This window comes from Mustelus asterias, chromosome 22 (genome assembly GCF_964213995.1).
Source record: "Mustelus asterias chromosome 22, sMusAst1.hap1.1, whole genome shotgun sequence".
Lineage (NCBI taxonomy): Eukaryota > Metazoa > Chordata > Chondrichthyes > Carcharhiniformes > Triakidae > Mustelus > Mustelus asterias.
In genome coordinates this window covers 72,666,759-72,692,907 of record NC_135822.1, presented here as the reverse complement: position 1 = coordinate 72,692,907, position 26,149 = coordinate 72,666,759, and the positions used below count along the sequence as shown (strand labels likewise).

Below are 26,149 nucleotides of genomic sequence, written 5' to 3'. Positions count from 1 at the left end.
TGCAGTATTGGTCCCCTTATATGAGGAAGGATATATTGGCATTGGAGGGAGTGCAGAGAAGGTTCACCAGGTTGATACTGGAGATGAGGGGTTTGGATTATGAGGAGAGGCTGAGGAGATTGGGTTTGTACTCGTTGGAGTTTAGAAGGATGAGGGGGGATCTTATGGAGACTTATAAGATAATGCGGGGGCTGGATAGGGTGGAGGCGGAGAGATTCTTTCCACTTAGTAAGGAAGTTAAAACTAGAGGACACAGCCTCAAAATAAAGGGGGGTCGGTTTAAGACAGAGTTGAGGAGGAACTTCTTCTCCCAGAGGGTGGTGAATCTCTGGAATTCTCTGCCCACTGAGGTGGTGGAGGCTACCTCGCTGAATATGTTTAAAGCGCGGATGGATGGATTCCTGATCGGTAAGGGAATTAAGGGTTATGGGGATCGGGCGGGTAAGTGGTACTGATCCACGTCAGATCAGCCATGATCTTATTGAATGGTGGGGCAGGCTCGAGGGGCTAGATGGCCTACTCCTGCTCCTATTTCTTATGTTCTTATGTTCTTATGTTCTTATGAGTCGGGGAGTAGAGAGTGTAGTCGTGTCTTTAGTTCTGTCTGACCATTGTTTGTATATGCATACTTATGTAAAGTTTATTTATTAATGTCACAAGTAGGCTTACATTAACACTGCAATGAAGTGAAAATCCTCTAGCCATGCTGCCTGTCCGGGTACACTGAGGGAGAATTTAGCACGGCCAATGCACCCGAACCAGCATATCTTTCAGACTGTGGGAGGAGACCGGAGCACCCGGAGGAAACTCATGCAGACGCGGGGAGAACATGCAAACTCCACACAGTGACCCCAAGCTGGGAATCGAACCCAGGTCCATGGTGCTGCTAGAAACTATCATTATCACGAAAGAGGTAGTGTTGGGCAAGTTAATGGGGCTAAAAGTAACAAGTCTCCTGGTCCTGATGGAATGCATCCCAGGATACTAAAAGAGATGGCGGGAGAAATAGCAGATGCACTAGTGGTAATTTACCAAAATTTGCTGGACTCTGGGGTGGTTCCCGCAGATTGAAAAACAGCAAATGTGACGCCACTGTTTTAAAAAGGAGATAGACAAAAGGCAGGTAACTATAGGCCGGTTAGCTTAACTTCTGTAATAGGGAAAATGCTTGAATCTATCATCAAGGAAGAAATAGCGAGACATCTGGATATAAATTGTCCCATTGGTAAGACGCAGCATGGGTTCATGAAGGGAAGGTCATATTTGACTAATTTGGTGGAATTCTTTGAGAACATTACATGTGCAGTGGACAATGGGGAACCTGTGGATGTGGTGTATCTGGATTTCCAGAAGGCATTTGACAAGGTGCCGCACCAAAGACTGCTGCATAAGATAAAGGTGCACGGTGTTACAGGTAATGTATTAGCATGGATAGAGGATTGGTTAACTAACAAAAAGCAAAGAGTGGGGGTAAATGGGTGTTTTTCTGGTTGGCGATCAGTGACTAGTGGTGTGCCTCAGGGATCAGTGTTGGGACCGCAATTGTTTACGATTTACATAGATGATTTGGAGTTGGGGACCAAGTGTAGTGTGTCAAAATTCGCAGAAGACACTAAGATAGGTGGCAGAGCAGAGTGTGCAGAGGATGCTGAAAGTCTGCAAAGGGATACAGATAGTCTAAGTGAGTGGGCGAGGGTCTGGCAGATGGAGTACAATGTTGGTAAATGTGAGGTCATCCATTTTGGTAGGAATAACAGCAAAATTGACTATTATTTACGTGGTAAAAAATTGCAGCACGCTGCTGTGCAGAGGGACCTGGGTGTCCTTGTGCAGGAATCTCAAGGAGTTGGTTTGCAGGTGCAGCAGGTAATTAAGAAGGCAAATGGAATTTTGTCCTTCATTGCTAGAGGGATGGAGTTTAAAAATAGCGAGATTATGTTGCAGCTGTATAAGGTGCTGGTGAGGCCACACCTGGAGTACTGTGTACAGTCTTGGTCTCCTTACTTGAGAAAGGATATACTGGCACTGGAGGGGTTGCAGAGGAGATTCACTAGATTGATTCCGGAGTTGAGAGAGTTGGCTTATGAGGAGAGACTGAGTAGACTGGGGCTACACTCATTGGAATTCCGAAGAATGAGGGGAGATCTTATAGAAACATATAAGATTATGAAGGGAATAGATAAGATAGAAGCAGGGAGGTTGTTTCCACTGGCGGGTGAAACTAGAACTAAGGGGCGTAGCCTCAATAAGGGGAAGCAGATTTAGGACTGAGTTGAGGAGGAACGTTTTCACCCAAAGGGTGTGGAATTCCCTGCCCAGTGAAGCAGTTGAGGCTACCTCATTGAATGTTTTTAAGGCAAGGATAGATAGATATTTTGAACAGTGAAGGAATTAAGGGTTATGGTGAGCGGGCGGGTAAGTGGAGCTGAGTCCATGAAAAGATCAGCCATGATCTTATTGAATGGCGGAGCAGGCTCAAGGGGCCAGATGGCCTACTCCTGCTCCTAGTCCTTATGTGAGGCAGCAGTGCTAGCCACTGTGCCGCCCCTTAACCCTTCTTGTAAGTCACAGAGTCGCCCTCAAGTTATTACAGCTCTGATGAAACACATTGAGATCGGTGCTGTACAAAACCTGAAATCTTGTACATTGTAGAAAATGATATTGGGACGACCAACGCCTTGTATTCAGTCCCTGCTCCAGATTTAATTCCTTCATCCACCCCTCTGTCCTGTACTCGAACCAAACTATGGTGAACTTTCATCCGGAGGTGACCATACACTCGCAACATCCCTTCAGACTGCTTCTCTGCACCTCTGCCATTGCCTGTCTCAGCTGATCGGCTGCTGAAACCCTCACTCATGCCATTGTTTCCTCTGGCCTCGACCATTCCGTCCCACTGCTGGCTGCCCTCCCACATTCCTACCCTCTGGATTCAAACCTAAAGATGATGAACGGGCTGGACAGCATAGGAACTGAGAGGCTCGTTGGGGGATTGGAAGCTCAGGGGGCCAATTTTAGAATAAGGGGCCTCCAATTTAAGCAGCAGAAAAGGAATTATTTTTCCCACAGTGTTGTAAATGTTTGGAATTATTTCCTGGATGTTTTGGTCACAGAAGGAGTGTTAATGATGTGGTACAACAGGATGATAAGCAGCCCAGTAATCCTTCTACTATTCCCCAAGGGGAAAGAGATGTGTAAAGATGTAGTCAAAAGGTGGAACCACCTTGTACTGGAGCTCAGTTTGACACTTGACTCCCTTGGGATTGAAGACAATGTTATGAGGAATAAGCAAGAAAATTGAAGTAAGATGTAATCGGATTGGCTGTGATCTTATTGAGTGGTGGAGCAGACTTAGACCATAAGACATAGGAGCAGAATTAGGCCACCTGGCCCATCGAGTCTGCTCTGCCATTCAATCATGGCTGATATTTTTCTCATCCCCATTCTCCTGCCTTTTCCCCATAACCCCTGATCCCCTTATTAATCAAGAACCTATCTATCTCTGTCTTCAAGACACTCAGTGACCTGGCCTCCACAGCCTTCTGCGGCAAAGAGTTCCACAGATTCACCACTCTCTGGCTGAAGAAATTCCTCCTCATCTCTGTTTTAAAGGATCGTCCCTTTAGCCTGAGGTTGTGCTCTCTGGTTCTAGTTTTTCCTACTAGTGGAAACACCCTCTCCACGTCCACTCTATTCAGGCCTCGCAGTATCCTGTAAGTTTCAATAAGATCCCCCCTCATCCTTCTAAACACCAACGAGTACAGACCCAGAGTCCTCCACCGTTCCTCATACGACAAGCTCTTCATTCCAGGGATCATTCTTGTGAACCTCCTCTGGACCCTTTCCAAGGCCGGCACATCCTTCCTTAGATATGGGGCCCAAAACTGCTCACAATACTCCAACTTGAGAGGCAGAATGGCCTCCTATTTCTCCATTTTAGAGCGTTCCTATGTAGAGGTCCTCCAAACTCTGCCCCCAGGCCCTGTTCCCCCATCACCCCTGTGCTCGCTGACCCCAAATCATTCTCGGTCAAGCAAGCTCTTGATTTTGTTTGAAATACTCACCCTTCTTGTACCTTTTCCGATCCCGTCTTGTCCTCACCTTCTCCCCCCGCCCTCCCCCACTCCCCCTTCTAAACTCCTCCAGCCCCACAACCCACCGACATCGCTGCACTCCTCTAATGCTAGCCCATTCCCAATTCTGATCACTCTACCATTGGCAGCTGTGCCTTTAGTTGCCTGGGCCCCAAGCCCTGGAATTTCTTCCCGAAACAACACCACCTTGCTTTCCTGCTCGAGACACTTCTTAAATTCCTCCTCTTTGACTTCGCTTTTGGTCTTTGGAAATCCAAATCGGAGACGATTACTGATCTCCACACGCAGTGCAGTGTCGCACTGGAAGAGGGTATGGCTCTACTCCAGCTCCTGACTGCTTCACTATTTCATTCTGGCTTAACTCTGGATTCACGTTGCCTGTCCAGCAGGGACTGAGTCGTCTTACTCCGATATCTGGAGTCTAACTCCAACGATTTTGGAGAGGGTACAGAAAAGATTTACCAGGGTGTTGCCTGGCATGGAGGGCATCAGCTATGAGGAGAGGTTGGAGAAACTTGGTTTGTTCTCACTGGAACGATGGAGGTTGAGGGGCAACCTGATAAAAGTCTGCAAGATTGAGCGGCATGGACAGAGTGGATAGTCAGAAGCTTTTTCCCAGGGTGGAAGAGTCAATTACTAGGGGGCATAGGTTTGAGGGGCGAGGTTTAAAGGAGATGTACGAGGCAAGTTTTTTTTTTAACACTGAGGGTGGTGGGTGCCTGGAACTCGCTGCTGGGGGAGGCAGTGGAAGCAGATGCGATAGTGAGTTTCAAGGGGTGTCTTGACAAATACATGAATAGGATGGGAATAGAGGGATATGGTCCCCGGAAGGGTAGGGGGTTTTCGATAAGACGGGCAGCATGGTCAGTGCAGGCCTGGAGGGCCGAAGGGCCTGTTCCTGTGCTGTAATTTTCTTTGTTCTTTGATTAGCAGGACTGGACAGCAGTAATGGGAAGGGATGAGCTCCAACTGCAGGAGCCCACCTTCCCGAGTCTGTCCAATAATTGAATCAAAGAAAATTATAGCCCAGGAAGAGGCCCTTTGGCCCTCCAAGCCTGCACTGACCGGAGGAATCAGGAACTATCTGTTCAGGAGTGCCTTCTTGAGGTTGCTTCACAAAACCCTCTTCTGGTCTTTGTCTGTGTTCGATTATCTCAAATACATTCAGTGTGCCAAAAATCTAGTTGTGTTTTAACTTTAACCCTCCCCACCTCCTCGTTCGGCCAATTAGCTTTGCTACCTTGAAGGTTTCTGATCCCTGCTCAGGGGTACTTCCAGACGGAGTCTTCACTCTGTCTCACACTAACAATAACTTTGATTTAGATCGCACCTTTTAACATAATGACATTTCTCAAGATAACTCCACACTGGGAATTGTTAAACCAAATCTATGATATTGAAACGCAACAGTCCAATGACCAAAAGCTTGGGCAAAAAGTTAGCCAAGAAGTATTCTTAAAAATCCTTTTGTAAAGGATGTAAGCATTGGTGGCTAGGTCCTTGAGAAGGTGCTGGTGAGCTGCAAAAGAAAGTAAAAGTTACGGTCTTTTGAGCTAAGGTTCCATTGTGGGATCTTCCCATCCAGTTATAACAGGAGTTGGGATGTCTTGTTGAATTTATACAAGATGTTGGTAATACTGTGTACAGTTCTGGTCACCCTATTTTTAGAATCATAGAATCCCTACAGTGCAGAAGGAGGCCATTTGGCCCATCGAGTCTGCACCGACCACAATCCCACCCAGGCCCTACCCCCACACACTTGCCCCATTAATCCCTCTAACCTACACATCCCAGGACACTAAGGGGCAATTTAGCATGGCCAATCCACCTAACCCACACATCTTTGGACTGTGGGAGGAAACCGGAGCACCCAGAGGAAACCCACACAGACACGGGGAGGCTGTGCAAACTCCACGCAGACAGTGACCCAAGCTGGGAATCGAACCCAGGTCTCTGGAGCTGTGAGGCAGCAGTGCTAACCACCGTGCTACCGTGCTGCCCCATTATTATAGAAAGGATATTATTAAACTAGAAAGAGTGCAGAAGAGATTTACTAGGATGCTACCGGGACTTGATGGATTGAGTTATAAGGAGAGGCTGGATAGACTGGGACTTTTTTCTCTGGAGCGTAGGAGGCTGAGGGGTGATCCTATAGAGGTCTATAAAATAATGAGGGGCACAGATCAGCTAGATAGTCAATATCTTTTCTCAAAGGTAGGGGAGTCTAAAACTAGAGGGCATAGGTTTAAGGGGAGAGATACAAAAGTGTCCAGAGGGGCAATTGTTTCATTCAGAGGGTGGTGAGTGTCTGGAACAAGCTGCCAGAGGTAGTAGTAGAGGCGGGTATAATGTTATCTTTTAAAAAGCATTTAGATAGTTACATGGGTAAGATGGGTCTAGAGGGATATGAGCCAAATGCAGGCAATTGGGACTAGCTTAAGGGTTTTTTTTAAAAAAAAGGTGGCAGGGACAAGTTGGGCCAAAGGGCCTGTTTCCGTGCTGTAAACCTCTGATTCTGTAACATCAATGGGGATGGTAACAGGAATAATTTAACTGCGGGAGCAGACCTTCCCGCGCGCACTCATTCACACACACACACACACACACAGCAAGGGTGTGTCTCGCTAGCTATATCTTTACGTATGTAAGCTGCAGAGCTGGGATTATAGTCAGCATGGGGAGAGGATTGTATCTTTTGGTATTCCTTCCCATTAGTCATGGGGCTGAGTCCAATTGCAGTGGCTCTGACAGTATGCTGATTTCAGTAATTGGCCTGGGATCTTGCTGGTCTTTGAGCAGTAACGAGATAAGCTGTTGCTGTAGAGGGAGGAGGTAGCGGCTGGTCTGCGGGTGGGGGGTAAGGTGTTTTCTTTCGATTGTTGAATTAGGACTCGATGGGAAGTATCGACGATGATGCTGCTGAAGCCGTTAGGAAAACTGCTCCTGTGGCTCCGCTGGATTGTTAATTACCCATTCTGTCCTATCGATTCGAGGGAAACATCTTCAATGTACATACTCTGGTCTGGTGCATGGACACAACAGGAGGATTGGTAGTGTAGTGCTTATAGAACAAAGAAAATTACAGCACAGGAACAGGCCCTTCGGCCCTCCAAGCCTGCACCGACCATGCTGCCCGACTGAACTAAAGCCCCCTACCCTTCCGGGGACCATATCCCCCTATTCCCATCCTATTCATGTATTTGTCAAGACGCCCCTTAAAACTCACTACCATATCCGCTTCCACTACCTCCCCCAGCAACGAGTTCCAGGCACCCACCACCCTCTATGTAAAAAAAAAAATCTGCCTCGTACATCTCCTTTAAACCTTGCCCCTCGCACCTTAAACCTGTGCCCCCCTAGTAATTGACCAATTATGTTACAGGACTAGTTATTCTGAGGGCTAGGTTCATCAGGTGGATATGAGTTGAAAATCCAAGCACCACAAATTGAAATTAACAGAATTTCAATAAATCTGGAAGGAAACGATTACTCTCAGTAATGACTGTGAGACTGTTGTGGTTTAGGTTGATTGGCCGTGCTAAATTGACCCAATCCCCAGTGTCAGGGGAATTAGCAGGGTAAACGTGTGGGGTTACGGGAATAGGGCCTGGGTGGGATTGTGGTCATAGAATCAGAGAACCTTATAGTGCAGAAGGAGACCATTCAGCCCATCGACTCTGCACCGACCGCAATCCCACCCAGACCCTATCCCCATAACCCCATGCATTTCATAGAATCATAGAAACCCTACAGTACAGAAAGAGGCCATTCGGCCCATCGAGTCTGCACCGACCACAATCCCACCCAGGCCCTACCCCCATATCCCTACATATTTTACCCGCTAATCCCTCTATTCTACGCATCCCAGGACACTAAGGGGCAATTTTAGCATGGCCAATCAACCTAACCCACACATCTTTGGACTGTGGGAGGAAACCGGAGCACCCGGAGGAAACCCACGCAGACACGAGGAGAATGTGCAAACTCCACACAGACAGTGATCCAAGCCGGGAATCGAACCCAGGTCCCTGGAGCTGTGAAGCAGCAGTGCTAACCACTGTGCTACCGTGCCGCATTTACCCTAGCTAGTCCCCCTGACACTAAGAGGCAATTTATCATGGCCAATCCACCTAACCCACACATCTTTCAGACTGGGACGAAACCAGAGCACCCAGAGGAAACCCACGCAGACATGGGGAGAACGTGCAGACTCCACACAGACAGTGACCCAAGCTGGGAATCGAACGCGGTTCCCTGGTGCTGTGAGGCAGCAGTGCTAACCACTGTGCCGCCCTGGTCGGTACAGACTCGATGGGCCGAATGGCCTCCTTCTGTACTGTAGGGGTTCTATGAACCCCGCTGCTTCACTAATGCCCATTTAGGGAAGGAATTCTGCCATCCTAACCTGGTCTGGCCTACATGTGACTCCAGACCAGTGACCCCTAGAGTGAACTAGTGGAAATTCACGGCACGTTGCGTAGCCCCAGATTTTTAAAAAAGGGAGGTTCCTTCCATAGAGAAGACCGGCTGAAGGTTCAAGGTGAGTTCAGAAGGTCACCGATTCGATGTAGTGAATCGGGAAGTGGTGGTTAGTGAAGTTGAATTGGAATGGCAGGGGATTTGACAGAGTTTCCTGTGGTGCTAGTTTCTGTTGAAACATCAGATTGTAAAAAGGGGATCTGTATCCCTCTCCTGACCTTCGACTGATGTTGTTTCCCCCTCTTTTGTTTAAAAAATAAGACCAGTCATACAGTCTGCAGTACAAAACATCCCCTCAAGCTGGCCCATGTGAGATTTACTCAATGGAAGAAGTTGCTGCCTTTTATTTATCACCTTGCCCATCCTGAGTACACGGCTGTTAATTTTGGAAATCTCGTCACTGCAAGAAAGGAAAATTTGTAACAATGAACATTAGTGAAGCAGCTGAATTCATAGATGCTCCTGTCGTGTCCAGGAAAATTGTAACAAGCAATGAATGAATTGGCACAGGTCAAGCAAGGGCCATAAGACATAGGAGCAGAATTAGGCCACTCGGCCCATCGAGTCTGCTCCGCCATTCAATCATGGCTGATATTTTTCTCATGCCTTTTCCCCATAACCCCTGACCCCCTTATTAATCAAGAACCTATCTATCTCTGTCTTAAAGACACGCAATGACCCGGCCTCCACAGCCTTCTGTGGCAAGGAGTTCCACAGTGTGGTGGACCTCAGTTGTGCCTTGGTCCTATATGGACCACCGTTGTGTGTGCTTGTCATACCTGGACACATCCCCTCCCAGTTTGGTTCCTCCCCTCGGCACCTAGTATAAAGGTGGCTGTCTCCTCCCCCTTGTTCAGTCCAGGTTGGTTATTTGTTGGGATCTGCTCCTGATTCTGTTGTGAATAAAAGCCTACACTTGTATTGGCACACCGGTAGTCTTTCGCCTTATTGATAGCACATCTCACAGATTCACCACTCTCCTGGCTGAAGAAATTCCTCCTCATCTCTGTTTTAAAGGATCGTCCCTTTAGGACAACGTGAACATTGCCGGATGGGTGGGGAGGGAAAAGAAACTTTTTGGAGGGCGGGGGGGGGGAAGGAAGGGGGTGGTTCTAACCACATGGGACCCTATCCTGATCCCCAGCAGCACTCCCGGTCACTTTGTCCTTGGGGTCAGGGAGAAGTAAACCAAGATGAACTGTCGGAGCCCAGATGGTATGAAGTGGGGATCAGCTGTCTGGCAGAGGTGGGAGCTGGGGCCTTGCTGATTGTGTCTGAGCGAGGTAGAGGGATTGAGCTCCAGGGGTAGTTGGAGCCTGTACCACTTCACATTCTGAGCTAGCTATTTGGCCTTGATTCAAGTCCAGCACCTCCTGTCAAGTGACCACAAAGTATTGAGTCAGGAGAAAGACTGGAGGTTCAGTCCTTCATGTCAGTAATTTACAGGGTGTTGGGAAAATACATTGGATAGCTCTTTGAAAGAGCTGGCATGGGTGACAGGGGCTGAGTGGCCTCCTTCGTACTCTTTTTCCATGAATTCTAGTGGCACGTAACAAGTTGTGATTGCTGACCGGTGTGTGATGTGTTTAACCTGATGTTGGGTACATGTCAGGTCCAGATGTGCTTTTTCCAAGCTGTGTTTGTGATAGTAAGGTCCACATTTTTATGAAATTGGCTTGGCTCATTCTCACAGTGGGCTCCAGGATGCTGAGATTTTTTTTTGTAGGTTTTCACCCTTGGCTTTGCTTTGGCCTTGATGCTTTTTGTTCAGCCAGGCGAGGTGACTGCCCCTTCCTTTGGCAGCACTGTTTGAACGTACTGTCAGCTGTTTGAGGCTCTTGTAGAATGAATCCTGCATGGATGAATATGCTGCTAAGATGAACATTGATTATCTGCTTAAGGCAGGTCTGGATCTTCAAGCCATTGATGTGGACGATGACGGACGTGGGCCTGAGGTGGGGGGTAATGTGGAAGGCACCCGATGCATTGGGATTGCAAAGCACAAAATGGCAAATAGCCACAATACAATATATTTGGGGCTTCTCTAAATCCAGCCTGTTACAATGACCAAGAAGGCCACGGGGGATCATCAATAGATCTCCCTGTGGGATCCATGGAGTATGACCTGCTTTATTGAGTGAGCAGAGGTTTACCCGATGGGAAGCAGCCAATGGGGGTTTCTAAGCCCGTAGCTTTGCCCGGTGTTGTAGGTCCCTTCGGCCCAACTTGTCCATGCTGCCCTTTTTTTTAAAACCCCTAAACTAGTCCCAATTGCCCACCTTTGGCCCATATCCCTCTATATCCATGTTACTGTCTAAACGCTTTTTAAAAGACAAAATTGTACCCGCCTCTACTACTACCTCTGGCAGCTCGTTCCAGACACTCACCACCCTCTGTGTGGAAAATATTGCCCCTCTGGATGCTTTTGTATCTCTCCCCTCTCACCTTAAACCTATGCCCTCTAGTTTTAGACTCCCCTACCTTTGGGAAAAGATATTGACTATCTCGCTGATCCATGCCCCTCATTATTTTATAGACCTCTACAAGATCACCCCTCAGCCTTCTACGCTCCAGAGAAAAAAGTCCCAGTCTATCCAGCCTCTCCTTATAACTCAATCCATCAAGTCCCGGTAGTATCCTCGTAAATCTCTTCTGCACTCTTTCTAGCTTAATGACATCCTTTCTATAATAGGGTGACCAGAACTGTACACAGTATTCCAAGTGTGGCCTTACCAATGTCTTGTACAACTTCAACAAGACATCCCAACTCCTGTATTCGGTGTTCTGACCAATGAAACCAAGCATGCTGAATGCCTTTTTCACCACTCTGTCTACCTGTGACTCCATTTTCAAGGGGATATGAACCTGTACCCCTAGATCTTTGTTCTGTAACTCTCCCCAGCGCTCTACCATTAACTGAGTAAGTCCTACCCTGCTTCAGTCTACCAAAATGCATCACATCACATTTGTCTAAATTAAACTCCATCTGCCATTCATCAGCCCACTGGCCCAATTGGTCAAGATCCTGTTGCAATCGGAGATAACCTTCTTCACTGTCCACTATGCCACCAATCTTGGTGTCATCTGCAAACTTACTAACCATGCCTCCTAAATTCTCACCCAAATCATTAATGTAAATGACAAAGTGGACAGTGGACCCAGCACCGATCCCTGAGGCACACCGTTGGTCACAGGCCTCCAGTTTGAAAAACAACCCTCTACAACCACCCTCTGGCTTCTGTCAAGAAGCCAATTTTGTATCCATTTAGATACTTCACTCTGGATCCCGTGAGATTTAACCTTATGCAACAACCTACCATGCGGTACCTTGTCAAAGGCCTTGCTAAAGTCCATGTAGACAACATCAACTGCACTGCCCTCATCTACCTTCTTGGTTACCCCTTCAAAAAACTCAATCAAATTTGTGAGACATGATTTTCCACTCACAAAGCCATGCTGACTGTCCCTAATCAGTCCTTGCATCTCTGAATGCCTGTATATCCTGTCTCTCAAAATACCTTCCAACGACTTGCCCACCACAGATGTGAGGCTCACCGGCCTGTCGTTCCCAAGCTTTTCCCTGCAGTCCTTTTTAAACAAAGGCACAACATTTGCCACCCTCCAATCTTCAGGCACCTCGCCTGTGACTATCGATGAATCAAATATCTCTGCTAGGGGACCTGCAATTTCCTCCCTAGCCTCCCACAATGTCCTGGGATTCACTTCATCAGGTCCCGGGGATTTATCTACCTTGATGCGCTTTAAGACCTCCTCTCTGTAATATGTACACTCCTCAAGACATCACTATTTATGTCCCCTAACATCCATGCTTTTCTCAACAGTCAATACTAATGAGAAATAGGATCTCGCCCATCTCTTGTGGGTCACCCATCCACACATAGATGACCTTGTTGATCCTTAAGAGGCCTTACTCTCTCCCTAATCACTCTTTTGGCTTTTATGTATGTGTTGGTGAAGGGAAACTGGCCTTGGCTGAATGACTACACAGCCCATCTTTTGATTCGTTCATGGGATGTGGATATCACCAACTGGGCAAGTATCCCTAATTATCCTTCAACCATCCATTACAAAGGCCACTGAGAACTGATATTTCAGAGGGCAGTTAAGAGACAACCACATTGCTGTGGATCTGGAGTCATATGTAGGCCAAACCCAGGTAAGGAGGGCAGATTTCCTTCCCTAAAGGACATAGAGTCATGGAGGTTTACAGCATGGAAACAGGCCCTTCGGCCCAACTTGTCAATGCCGACATCTGTCAACTATAGCTCAGACCTCTGTCTCTGAATGTTGTGGGTTCAAATCTCTCTGCAGAAAACAAATCCAGGCTGACATTCCCAGTACCAGTACTGAGTGTGTGTTGCACTGTCAGAGGTGCTGTCGTTTTAACAAGGGTTTCCTTCTGCCTTCTGACCTGGATGTTGAACATCTCACGGCACCATTCAAGTGAAATCAAGGCAGTTTTTCTGGTGTTCATCTTTCTAATATTCACAAAAGACAGACCCACTGGTTTGGTCATAGATCTCGTTGTGGGAGTTTGCTGTGTGCAAATTAGCTGTCATCTTTCTGTCCTTCTAATCGTCACCACTTATTTTTAATTTGGATGTGAGGTGGAAGGTTGTGCAAGGTGCTATAAGAATGTAAATTTTTCAATAATTATGCCTTGTTGATTGGGGCTTTTGAATGATATCGACTGCCTGCCCCAGCTGTGATGGGACAACTTGACTTTGTCATTTTCCTTATTATTTTCATGAGATGTGGGTGTCACTGGCTAGGCCAGCATTTATTGCCCCTTGCTCAGGTGGTGGTGAGCTGCCTTCTTGAACCACTGCAGTCTGTGGTGCAGGTATACCCACGGTGCTGTTCGGGAGGGAGTTCCAGGATTTTGACCCAGCGACAGTGAAGGAACTGAGATTCCCAAAATACACTATCCGGCTTGGTTCGACAACAAATCGATTCAACTCCAGATGTTTAATCAACCTCTTTATTTCATTTTAGTTCATTATGTCGGGTCAGTCTTCCATAATGATGCAGGCTAACAAAGCTTGCAGTCCTCAGGGGAGACTGAACACACTTCTTTGTTTTGGTACAATACAAATACTTTTTTTTCTAACGCATGCAAGCGACCTGATAGCCTACCAGCTATAGCCCCAATATACCCGTTACCAATCGGAGGATAATCATGCTTCGTGCACTCCTCATGCTGACCTTCACTGGCCAGTTGTCTGCAGAGCAAGGCCATACCATCACATGACCTCACCCAGGAGCCAGGCAATAGTTTATGCTCACTTATACTATAATACTGTAAGCATTAGATTATTAATAGTTTCTACAATCAAGGAAGAGATCACTATCCAAGCATCACTACACATGTATCCACATCCACAGAATGGCCAATATATTTCCAAGTCAGGACAGTGAGTGAGTGTATCTGCTGCCGTTGTCCATCCAGATGTTAGCAGTAATGGGTTTGGAAGGTGCTGTCGAAGGAACTTTGGTAAGTTGCTGCAGTGCATCTTGTAGATGGTACACACTGCTGCTACTGAGCGTCGGTGATGGAGGGAGTGGGTGTTTGTGGCTGTGGTGCCAATCAAGCGGGCTGCTTTGTCCTGGATGGTGTCGAGCTTCTTGTTGGAGCTGCACCCATCCAGGCAAGTGGGGAGTATTCCATCACACTCCTGACTTGTGCCTTGTAGATGGTGGATAGGCTTTGGGGAGTCAGGAGGTGAGTTACTCACTGCAGTATTCCCAGCCTCTGACCTGCTCTTGTAGCCACTGTGTGTTTATGTGATGAGTCCAGTTGAGTTTCTGGTCAATGGTAACCCCAAGGATTATGAATAGTTTGTAGTTATTGCCAAGGCTGACTATATTTCCAATGACAATACAAATGTAATTACCCGTGAAAGACCGAATTTGCCTCAAAGATGCACAGCAAGAGCCCAGTTTGTCCTAGTCTCTCGGTTTCAGAGGAGATGTTAAACCAAGGCCTCAGCTCACTGTAAAAGATCCCATGGCAGTGTTCCATCCTGCCCAGGTCAAATATTCACTCCCCAACCCACATCACTAAAAAACACATCATCTGGTCACTGCCACACTGCCATTTATAAGAACATAAGAACTAGGAGCAGGAGTAGGCCATCTGGCCCCTCGAGCCTGCTCCGCCATTCAATAAGATCATGGCTGATCTTTTTGTGAACTCGGCTCCACTTACCCGCCCGCTCACCATAACCCTTAATTCCTTTACTGTTCAAAAATTTGACTATCCTTGCCTTAAAAACATTCAATGAGGCAGCCTCAACTGGTTCACTGGGCAGAGAATTCCACAGATTCACAACCCTTTGTGTGAAGAAGTTCCTCCTCAACTCAGTCCTAAATCTGCTTCCCCTTATTTTGAGGCTATGCCCCCTAGTTCTAGTTTCACCCACCAGTGGACGCAACTTCCCTGCTTCTATCTTATCTATTCCCTTCATAATCTTATATGTTTCTATAAGATCTCCCCTCATTCTTCTGAATTCCAATGAGTATAGCCCCAGTCTACTCAGTCTCTCCTCATAAGCCAACCCTCTCAACTCCGGAATCAACCTCGTGAATCTCCTTTGCACCCCCAGAGCTTGCTGTGCATAAAATGAGGGCTGTGCCTTCCTTTATTCCTGCATGTGATTGGCTGTAATGCACTTGTAATGGCTGATCATCCCTAATTGGTGGCAGGGAGGAGGTGGTGCTGGATCTGGGGGACTCACTGTGGATGTAAGCTTGCCTCAGCTGTAAGAAGCATTCCCTGAACGTGACAGTACTGGCTGATCCACACGCAACTTCTCAGAGGTGGAAGAAACCCTCTTGTAAAAGAAAAAGTGATTCAGAAGAAGAAAGAAGTGTTCTGGGTCGGGAGTGACACTGCAATGTATCACTCATTCCGAATCTGCCCAAAAACTAGAGGTGGCATCACCAGAAAGGGATTGGCTGTTCAATGCAGTGACATTAAAAGAAAACCCAAGATCGGGAGACTGAGGGGATGTTCAAAATGATGAAGGGGTTTGATGATTTAAGACGGAGATCAGGGGAAAATTTCTCCGAGGATCAAGAGTCGCTACAACACTCTCTCTTCCTGGAAAGGCAGTGGAAGCAGAATCTGAGTATTTCAAAGGCAGAAGTGGATAGATTCTAGATTAACAAGAGGGTGAAAAGTTATTGGGAGATGAGAATGGATTGTAACTTCATTCCACAATCAGCTGTGATCTTATTGAATGGCAGAGCAGGCTTGAGGGGCTGAATGGCCTACTCCTCCTAGCTTGTCAGAACAAATTGGGAGAAACTGTTTCCACTGGTCTCGGGGCGAGTCACCTGAGGACCTGGATAAGAACCAGAGGAAGAGCTCAAGGTACTTGAGCATCAAGTTAAACGAGTTAAAGTTATCCAGAACTATTATCATTCCATGACCACACCCAAAGTGATGCATGGGTGATATTGCAGGCTAAACACCTTTTCTATTGGAACCCAACTGGGTGAAGTGACTGACTTGGATTGAATTGTGTTTCTAGGCTGTTGGTGGAGCCAGGTCTGCCTGGGGTGACCAAGCTGAGGCATTTGAGGGTAATAAGATCTAGAAAACCTGTCGGGAAATCACAAGTGGAGACTTGCATTTGTGTAGTGCCTTTCACAAGCCCAGGGATGTCCAATCTTGGGATGTGCAAAGGTTCTGGGAGGGACCAGGCAGCAGAGTGGATTCAAGGCCATGTTGGATCAGCCTTTATTGGATGGTATTACAGCCAATGACGTGGTTTTGGAGTGTGGAAAGTATGGAAGCACAGCTCCAATTTTATGCACAGCAAGCTGCCACAAGTGGCAGTGACCAGATCATATGTTTTTTAGTGATGTGGGTTGTAGAATGAATATTGGACCTGGGCAGGATGATACGCTGTCATGGGATCTTTTACAGTGAACTAGGACCTTGGTTTAACATCTGCTCTGGAAGACAATGACTCGGACAAATTGGGCTCTTGCTGTGCATCTTTGAGGCTGTCATGGTCTTTGGGGCATTATATCCTCATATAGAATCAGAGAAGTCCTACGACATGGAAGACGCATCTTACCCAGGCCCTCTTTCCCCCGCCCTATCCCTGTAACCCCGTACATTTACCCAGAGGAAACCCATGCAGACACGGGGAGAACGTGCAAACTCCACACAGTGACCCAAGACGGGAATCAAACCCGGGTCCCTGGCACTGAGGCAGCAGTGCTAACCACTGTGCCACTCTGCCACTTCATCAAAGATCGTTAAGGCTGGAATTGAACCCGGGTCCCTGGCAGAGGCTGTAGCGCTAACTAACCACTGCGCCACTCTGCCACCTCATCATCCTGATCCCGTAACATCATCCAAAATTGTTAGCCTTGACAATAACTACGAGCCAGGAACTACAAAACGTTGCGAATGTAGCCCAGCCTCCCATCCATTGACTCTGTCTACACTTCCCGCTGACTCGGCAAAGCAGCCGGCATAATTAAGGACCCCACGCACCCCGGACATTCTCTCTTCCACCACCTTCCGTCGGGAGAAAGATACAAAAGTCTGAGGTCATGTACCAGTCGACTCAAGAACAGCTTCTTCCCTGCTGCTGTCAGACTTTTGAATGGACTTAGCTAGGGTGTAGAGAAAGATCAACTTAATGCAAGCTATGAGTGTAACACATTCTGCACTCTCTCCTTCTCTATGAACGGTATGCTTTGTCTGTATAGCGCACAAGAAACAATACTTTTCACTGTTAATACATGTGTCACAATAATTTGAATCAAATCAAAACTCCAAACTCTTAAAGATTTGGTAAAGTTAACTGTTGTTCCTATTTAATATTTGCTGAAATACCTTAGATTCAAATTTGGGCTGTGTAATAATCTTGACCAGTTTTTGTAATCTCTCTCTCTCTCTCTCCCTCACAAACCAGGCACCAGCTCGCCGAGGACAAGTTTTCAATCATTCTGTTACCATGGCAGCCGTAAGTACTGAGATGCTTGACCCCTTCCGTCTCTCCAGGTCCCCTGCCTGCTTCTGAATTAACAAGTTGAGATTTAGAGGAAGTGACTGGGATCGATAGCAATGTCAAAGGTTTCATTGACTTGATTTCTTCCCTGTTAAACTGTAATCACTTGCTTGGCACAGTGTAAAGTGTTTTCAGTGGAAAGATCCACTGTTCGAGCACAGTGTCAACTGGTGAGCAGCTCCTGTGATAACAGCTGCTGTTGGCTTTATTAACCAAGCCTCCTTGTGAACCTTTTGCATCGGTGTATCTCGCTGTGTGTGCAGAGTGCGGCACTGAAGTTTGCATGTTGGGAAATTAAAGTTTAACCACCCCTTTTTTATAGGTGGGATTATTGCAATGAGTTTTAAACCCTTCAGGTTTTCACATTTTTAACAAATCTTCTATATTTCAATGCAATCACTACGAGTTCTTCGAATCTCCAGAGAATGTGGACCCAACTTACTCAGCCTCTCATCAGGGGACAGCCTTCTCGTCCCAGGAAGCAATATCATTCCCCCTTATGTAGAGTCATAGAGGTTTACAGCATGGAAACAGGCCCTTCAGCCCAACTTGTCCATGCTGCCCCCTTTTTTTTTAAAACCCCGAAGCTAGTCCCATTTGGCCCAGATCCCTCTAAACCCATGTAACTGTCTAAATGCTTTTTAAAAGACAAAATTGTACCCACCACTACTACTACCTCTGGCAGCACGTCCCAGACACTTGCCACCCTCTGTGTGAAAAAATTGCCCCTCTGGACCCTTTTGTATCTCTCACCTTAAACCTATGCCCTCTAGTTTTAGACTCCCCTACCTTTGGGAAAATATATTGACTATCTAGCTGATCTATGCCCCTCATTATTTTATAGGCCTCTATAAGATCACCCCTCAGCCTCCTACGCTCCAGAGAAAAAAGTCCCAGTCTATCCAGCCTCTCCTTATAACTCAAACCATCAAGTCCTGGTAGCATCCTAGTAAATCTTTCCTGCACTCTTTCTAGTTTAATAATATCCTTTCTATAATAGGGTTACCAGAACTGCACACAGTATTCCAAGTGTGGCCTTACCAATGTCTTGTACAACTTCAACAAGACGTCCCAACTCCTGTATTCAATGTTCTTACCCCCCCTCCCCCTCTTTATCTTGTGTGTTGACCTTTTTGTGGGACACCCTATCGAATGCCTTTTGGAAATTTAAGTTTTCCACTTCTACAGGTTCCCCTTGACGCACTCGTTACATCCTCAAAAAACCTCTTGCATACATTTGTCTGACATAACCGTTGATCCCATTCGCAACAAGTCATGGGGGGGAAAGCAGGATGAGGCTATTGAGTTGGACGATTAGCGACAATCGGGATGAATGGCGGAGCAGGCTCGAAGGGCCGAATGACCTCCCTCTGCTCTTACAAAGAAAATTACAGCACAGGAACAGGCCCTTCGGCCCTCCAAGCCTGCACCGACCATGCTGCCCGACTGAACTAAAACCCCCTACCCTTCTGGGGACCATATCCTTCTATTCCCATCCTATTCATGTATTTGTCAAGACGCCCCTTAAAAGTCACTATCGTATCTGCTTCCACTACCTCCCCCGGCAGCGAGTTCCAGGCACCCACCACCCTCTGTGTTTTAAAAAAAAAAAATCTGCCTCGTACATCTCCTTTAAACCTTGCCCCTCGCACCTTAAACCTATGCCCCCTAGTAATTGACTCTTCCACCCTGGGAAAAAGCTTCTGACTATCCACTCTGTCCATGCCCCTCATAATCTTGTAGACTTCTATCAGGTCGCCCCTCAACCTCTGTCGTTCCAGTGAGAACAAACCAAGTTTCTCCAACCTCTCCTCATAGCTAATGCCCTCCATACCAGGCAACATTCTGGTAAATCTTTTCTGTACCCTCTCCAAAGCCTCCACATCCTTCTGGTAGTGTGGCGACCAGAATTGAACACTATATTCCAAGTGCAGCCTAACTAAGGTTCTATAAAGCTGCCACATGACCTGCCAATTTTTAAACTCAATGCCCGGCTGGTGAAAGCAAGCATGCCGTATGCCTTCTTGACTACCTTCTCCACCTGCATTGCCACTTTCAGTGACCTGTACACCCAGATCCCTTTGCCTATCAATACTCCTCAGGGTTCTGCCATTTACTGTATATTTCCTATCTGTATTAGACCTTCCAAATGCATTGCCTCACGTTTGTCCAGAACTATCTATGTCTCTATGATTTCTCCTTTCATAAAACTACGTCAACTTAGTCTGATGCTACAATGATTTTCTGATCGCGTTTTTAAGTCTCCCTTGCCGAAAGATTGTAGCATTTTTGCGATGACTGATGTCAGGTGTTGTGTTTTGTTTTTGCAGTCATTCCTGTAGCAAGGCAGGAGATTTTGGACAAATTGCCATTTGTGAATGTGCATGAAGTTGGATTAGTGCCGCACGTGCGTTCACACATGCACGCGCACACACACACAGTGTTGTGTCACACCTGGTGTACAAAATACTTCCTGGGGTAGGGTTTTGTTTATGTGGGCACTGTACTGCAGTCACAGTTCAGGGAAAAAATCAATTTGAGGGGATAGAAATGTCTATTGGTCGCTGGTTAAATATTGAATATACCTGCTCATGAGTAAATTTGGTCTGGATTGAATTTAGAATGACTCGCTCAATATCCGGACGTGATTTGATTACAGTCACCGATTCATGCTCAGACGTGAAGCTGGGTTTTCTGAATGTTGTCCAAGTGTGTCGATACCCTGGCTGCATGTGTGGCCTGCTGTTTAACCCTGTGGGGCATCACAAAATCTGACTCTGACCACGCATATGATTCCAGAGGTGGGGAGTTGGAGTTGGTGTTGAAGGATATAATCGGGAGTTCCCTGGCCCATTTTGCCCATTGGCAGGCCAGCTGTTCCTCTGTCCTGTTGACCCTGGACAGTGCTGCTGACTGTTTCCTGGGCTGCTTGGCAGTGTCTTCACTTGTCTTCGCCAGGCAAAGGGAGGAGGGAGGTGATGGAGCTTGACACAATGAAGGGAGGTGAGGATTGAGAGTCTTGTCAACATTGTTTTTATTTCAAAAATATACTTTATTCATACTCTGCAATAAACCATCACAGAAACAACATTTCCAATCGTTACAAACAGTCATTTACAATTTCCTTAACTTCAAAATTTTACGGTGCTCAGTTCCAAGAGATTACAGTTCAGTTCTTCAAACTATGTACACTCAAAGAACAATACAGCACAGGAACAGGCTCTTCGGCCCTCCAAGCCCTGGTCCAAACTAGACCATTCTTTTGTATCCCTCCATTCCCACTCCGTTCATATGGCTATCTAGATAAGTCTTAAACGTTCCCAAAGTGTCCGCCTCCACCACCTTGCCTGGCAGCGCATTCCAGGCCCCCACCACCCTCTGTGTAAAATATGTCCTTCTGATATCTGTGTTAAACCTCCTCCCCCCCCCCCCCCCCACCTTCAGCTTGAACCTATGACCCCTCGTGAACGTCACCACCGACCTGGGGAAAAGCTTCCCACCGTTCACCCTATCTATGCCTTTCATAATTTTATACACCTCTATTAAGTCTCCCCTCATCCTCCGTCTTTCCAAGGAGAACAACCCCAGTTTCCCCAATCTCTCCTCGTAACCAAGCCCCTCCATACCAGGCAACATCCTGGTAAACCTCCTCTGTACTCTCTCCAAAGCCTCCACGTCCTTCTGGTAGTGTGGCGACCAGAACTGGACGCAGTATTCCTCACATTTCACTCTGTGCTGTTTTTACAGAGTTGCACACCGTTACACAGTCCGAGGGTTTTTTTTACAGTTACTGGCCCCCTTGGTCTGCCTTGGTTGAAAGGCTTTAAATGGTGGCCCTTCCCCATTGTGCCTTGGCTGCCCCAAGCTTGAGCGTGTCCCTCAGCACGTAGGCCTAGACCATGGAATGTGCCAGTCTGCAACACTCGGTCGAGGACCAATCTTTGCGCTGGAAGATCAGCAAGTTTCGGGCGGACCAAAGAGCGTCTTTCACCGAGTTGATGACCCTCCAGCAGCAGTTGATATTTGTCTCGGTGTGCGTCCCCGGAAACAGCCCACAGAGCACAGAGTCCTGCGTCACCGAGCTGCTCGGGACGAACCTTGACAAATACCACTGCATCTCACTCCACATCACCTTTTGCAAAGGCACATTCTGCAAGGAGGTGTGCAACCGTCTCATCACCCCCGCTTGCGGTTGTGTTGAGACCTCGAGCGTGCATGAAGGATCTGAAGGGAAGTGTCCTTTTCACCAGGTCTTTTTGTAAGTTCTGATGATGAGGCATTCTGCCAGATGACACTGACAGTCTGCTCAGGGAACCATCCGAACGGATCCACTATCCCTTTTTCCTGTCAACATTGTCTTTGAGATGTGAGAGAAGATTGTGTGTGGACAGCTGAGACTGAGATGCTCTGTCTCATAGTTTAGGCAATCACTTCTTGCTGCATGTGAGCTGTACTTTGCACACCTATCCAGGAGTCCGAGAAATGATTCTCATTAGATGATTAAATCACACATGGTTTGTATCTGCCTCCGCATTAGAGATAACAAGATTGCAGTCCAGCCTCTGACCTGCTGTTTAATGCTTGCGTGCTTCCTGAGTGCAAAGTGGTGTTAATTTTGTTGTTACTTGTTGTGTACAAGAATAAATTTGTCACAGAACTGAAAAGCTGAAAGTTTCCAGCAGTGAGAGCAGCTTGTTACAGAGCAGGGGGCTGATAACATGCCTCAATTTGGAAGCCTTGCTGTGATGAACGAGGCATTATTGGCTGAACTGTTCTAGAAGCTGTGAAGTTAGTTGAGTGGCCCTTATTCAGCTTATCTGCTGAAGGAATAGGTTGCTCCTGAAGCCTTTAGGGATAGAATTGCGGGAACTTCGCTGTGCAGGAGGAGGCCATTTGACCTGTCGTTTTGATACTGGATCTTTGCTGGGGAAAGATGCCTCCAGGGGAAGGTGATGGCCGAGTGTTGTTATCGCTAGACTATTAATCCACAAACTCAGCTAACGTTCTGGGGACCCGGGTTCGAATCCCGCCACAGCAGATGGTGGAATTTGAATTCAATTTTTTTTAAAATCTGGAATTAAGAATCTACTGATCATGAAACCATTGTCGGAAAAACCCATCTGGTTCACTCATGTCCTTTTTAGGGAAGGAAATCTGCCGTCCTTACCCGGTCTGGCCTACATGTGACTCACAGCAATGTGGTTGGCTCTCAACTGCCCTCTGGCAAGTCGGGATGGGCAATAAATGTTGGCCCAGCCAGCGACGCCCATGTCCCACGGATATTTTTTTAAAAAGCAACCCAAAATAAACAGCCAATGAAGTAGTTTGCAGGGACGGGGCAGAGCAGAGTGGCACTAACTGGGGAGCTTGCACAGTTGATAATTGTTCACAGGTTAATTTGGGAAACGCACCTTATACGGAAATCTCGTCTTGCAGAATTGGGAAAGTTCTGATGGACCAACGCCTACCTCTGTTGCTGACATTGTACTTGTGAAATTCCTTCCTATCTTAGTATCCAGTCTGTTAAAGAAACAAATAATCAATGTTTTTTTTTTATCTTGAGAAATGTTTCTCAAGGAAACTCTGCATTTTTAAAGCAATTCTCACAATCTTTAGGCAGAACCATTTAGATCCCGACAGTGCAGAAAGAGGTCTTTCGGCCTCCCCCCCACAACTTGAGCTTACTGGGGATAATTTTAAATCCCTGTGCTCCGAGTCACCTGTCAGTGCAAACCTTTACTCCTCACCGATCAAATCTTTTTTGTTCTAAGAGAGACAGCTGCCTGCTTCTCTGCTCTCCCCAGTCCTGCTGCAGAGTGGAGTAGAAACTTCATGATCAATGTAATAACCCTAGCTCACTTGGCAGCAGGTGTTAGGAAGTTCTAAGTTCACTTTCCAAGCCCTCAGCACAGCCTATTCGGGCTAATTGGTGGTGTCCAGTGCAGTGTTCGCTAGTCAGCCAGCTAGCTTTCCAGATGACGTGTGTAGCCAAGCTCCTGCTGTGTGTTCCAGGGAATGCTGAACATTCTCATGGCACAAGAGTAGGGAGTTCCCTCGTTGCTATCCTCAACCAGCATTCCTCTCGACCCACAGTCCCAAAAATAGACGGGGTGAGTGGATTAGCTCACTGCCTGGCTGGCTTATGCAACAACCAGGCTGTGGGGAGCCCTTGCAATTCATGCTGGGCAGGTGATGGGAAGGTGCCAGGACTCGGGAGCAGGAAGATGCCTGCTCTGCCCACCATTCAATGTCACGGCTGATGCTGCTGGGGTCTGGACTCCAATTCCCTGCCTGCCTCCCATACCCCTTGTTACTCTTGTCCATCAAAATCAGTCCAAGTCAGCACTGAAAGCATTCAGTGACCCAACCTCCACTGCTCTCTGGGAGAAGAGAACTGCTCAGACACAGAAACAATTTCAGACCATAAGACATAGGAGCAGAATCTGGCCACTCGGCCCATCGAGTCTGCTCTGCCATTCAATCATGGCTGATATTCTTCTCATCCCCATTCTCCTGCCTTTTCCCCATAACCCCTGACCCCCCTTATTAATCAAGAACCTATCTATCTCTGTCTTAAAGACACTCAATGACCCAGCCTCCACAGCCTTCTGCGGCAAAGAGTTCCACAGATTCACCACTCTCTGGCTGAAGAAATTCCTCCTCATCTCTGTTTTAAAGGATCGTCCCTTCAGCCTGAGGTTGTGCCTCCGGTTCTAGTTTTACCTACTAGTGGAAACATCCTCTCCACGTCCACTCTATCCAGGCCTCGCAGTATCCTGTAAGTTTCAATAAGATCCTCCACTCATCCTTCTAAACTCCAGTGAGTACAGACCTAGAGTCCTCAACTGTTCCTCATACGACAAGCTCTTCATTCCAGGGATCATTCTTGTGAACCTCCTCTGGACCCTTTCCAAGGCCAGCACACCCTTCCTTAGATATGAGGCCCAAAAACTGCTCACAATACTCCAAATGGGGTCTGACCAGAGCCTTATACAGCCTCAGAAGTACATCCCTGCTCTTGTATTTTAGCCCTCTCGACATGAATGCTAACATTGCATTTGCCTTCCTAACTGCCGACTGAACCTGCACGTTAACCTTAAGAGAATCTCCTCATCTCTGTCTGAATGGGAGGCCCCTTATCCTATACTGTGTCACCCTCCTCCTAGTCCCCCTCAGCCCTGTTCTCTGGGTATCTATCCTGTTACATCCCCTCGGGATCTTGTATGTTTCAAATAAGATCACCTCAACTCCATTGGGTGTCGGCCCAATCTGTTCAAACCTTCCTTGTAAGATCAGCCCCTCTCCCCAGGGATGAATGGAGTAAAACCCTCTCTGCGCTCGGTGATATCAACACTGGTGTGTCATTGTTTAGGTGGTCACCGAATAGGCAAATAATACGCCACAAAAAACAGGAAAAGCTGAAAAATCTCGGGTCAGGCAGCATCTGTGGAGACAGAATAGAGTTAACATTTTGAGTCTGGATGACCCTAATTACCATCACGTCAGTTACTTGTTAACTGCAGGTTCTTTGCAAATGCAATGTTAGCATTCATGTCAAGAGGGCTAGAATACAAGAGGAGGGATGTACTTCTGAGGCTGTATAAGGCTCTGGTCAGACCCCATTTGGAGTATTGTGAGCAGTTTTGGGCCCCATATCTAAGGAAAGATATGCTGGCCTTGGAAAGGGTCCAGAGGAGGTTCACAAGAATGATCCCTGGAATGTAGAGCTTGTCGTGTGAGGAATGGTTGAGGACTCTGGGTCTGTACTCATTGGAGTTTAGAAGGATGAGGGGGGGATCTTATTGAAACTTGCAGGATACGGCGAGGCCTGGATAGAGTGGACGTGGAGAGGATGTTTCCACTAGTAGAAAAAACTAGAACCAGAGGGCACAACCTCAGGCTGAAGGGACGATCCTTTAAAACAGAGATGAGGAGGAATTTCTTCAGCCAGAGAGTGGTGAATCTGTGGAACTCTTTGCCGCAGAAGGCTGTGGAGGCCGGGTCATTGAGTGTCTTTAAGACAGAGATAGGTTCTTGACTAATAAGGGGATCGGGGGTTATGGGGGTGAGAAAAATATCAGCCATGATTGAATGGCGGAGCAGACTCGATGGGCCGAGTGGTCTAATTCTGCTCCTATGTCTTATGGTTCCACATTCCTTGGGAATTTTTATAAAGCATCTCAGCTTGGTTTATACTTGGGACTGAGGGCCAAGGAGGGAAAGCCTCAGCGTTCCACTGATTGATAACTGCCTTTCATTTCAAAAAAATAATGCGATGTCTCCCGAGATATCTCCGGTGTAATAAATTTCCTGCACTCGCTGACCTTACTCTCGACCTAACAATGTTAAGTGCTGAGCAATCCTCCCACTCGCCTCCTCTGCTTTTGTTCAAACACTGTGCAAATCATCCTGGGCTGCAGTGAAAATGAGCATCAGAGAAAGGCTGCCCATCAGCTGAGCTCGAGAGTGTGTCAGACTGTACAAACATTGCAAAATACTCGTGTGTGCGTGGGCCCTCAAACA

The 26,149-nt window shown here is 47.0% G+C and overlaps 1 protein-coding gene across 1 annotated transcript in view; it reads left to right on the top strand.

Moving 5' to 3' along the window:
* The window catches only part of LOC144510196 (annexin A4-like), a 72,245-nt gene that overhangs the window by 4,598 nt on the left and 41,498 nt on the right, over positions 1–26,149 (top strand). Inside the window, exon 2 of the mRNA XM_078239676.1 lies at positions 17,531–17,581. Coding sequence (XP_078095802.1) covers positions 17,573–17,581 — 9 coding nt within the window. The 5' untranslated portion in view covers positions 17,531–17,572. The remainder of the gene's footprint in view (positions 1–17,530; positions 17,582–26,149) is intronic.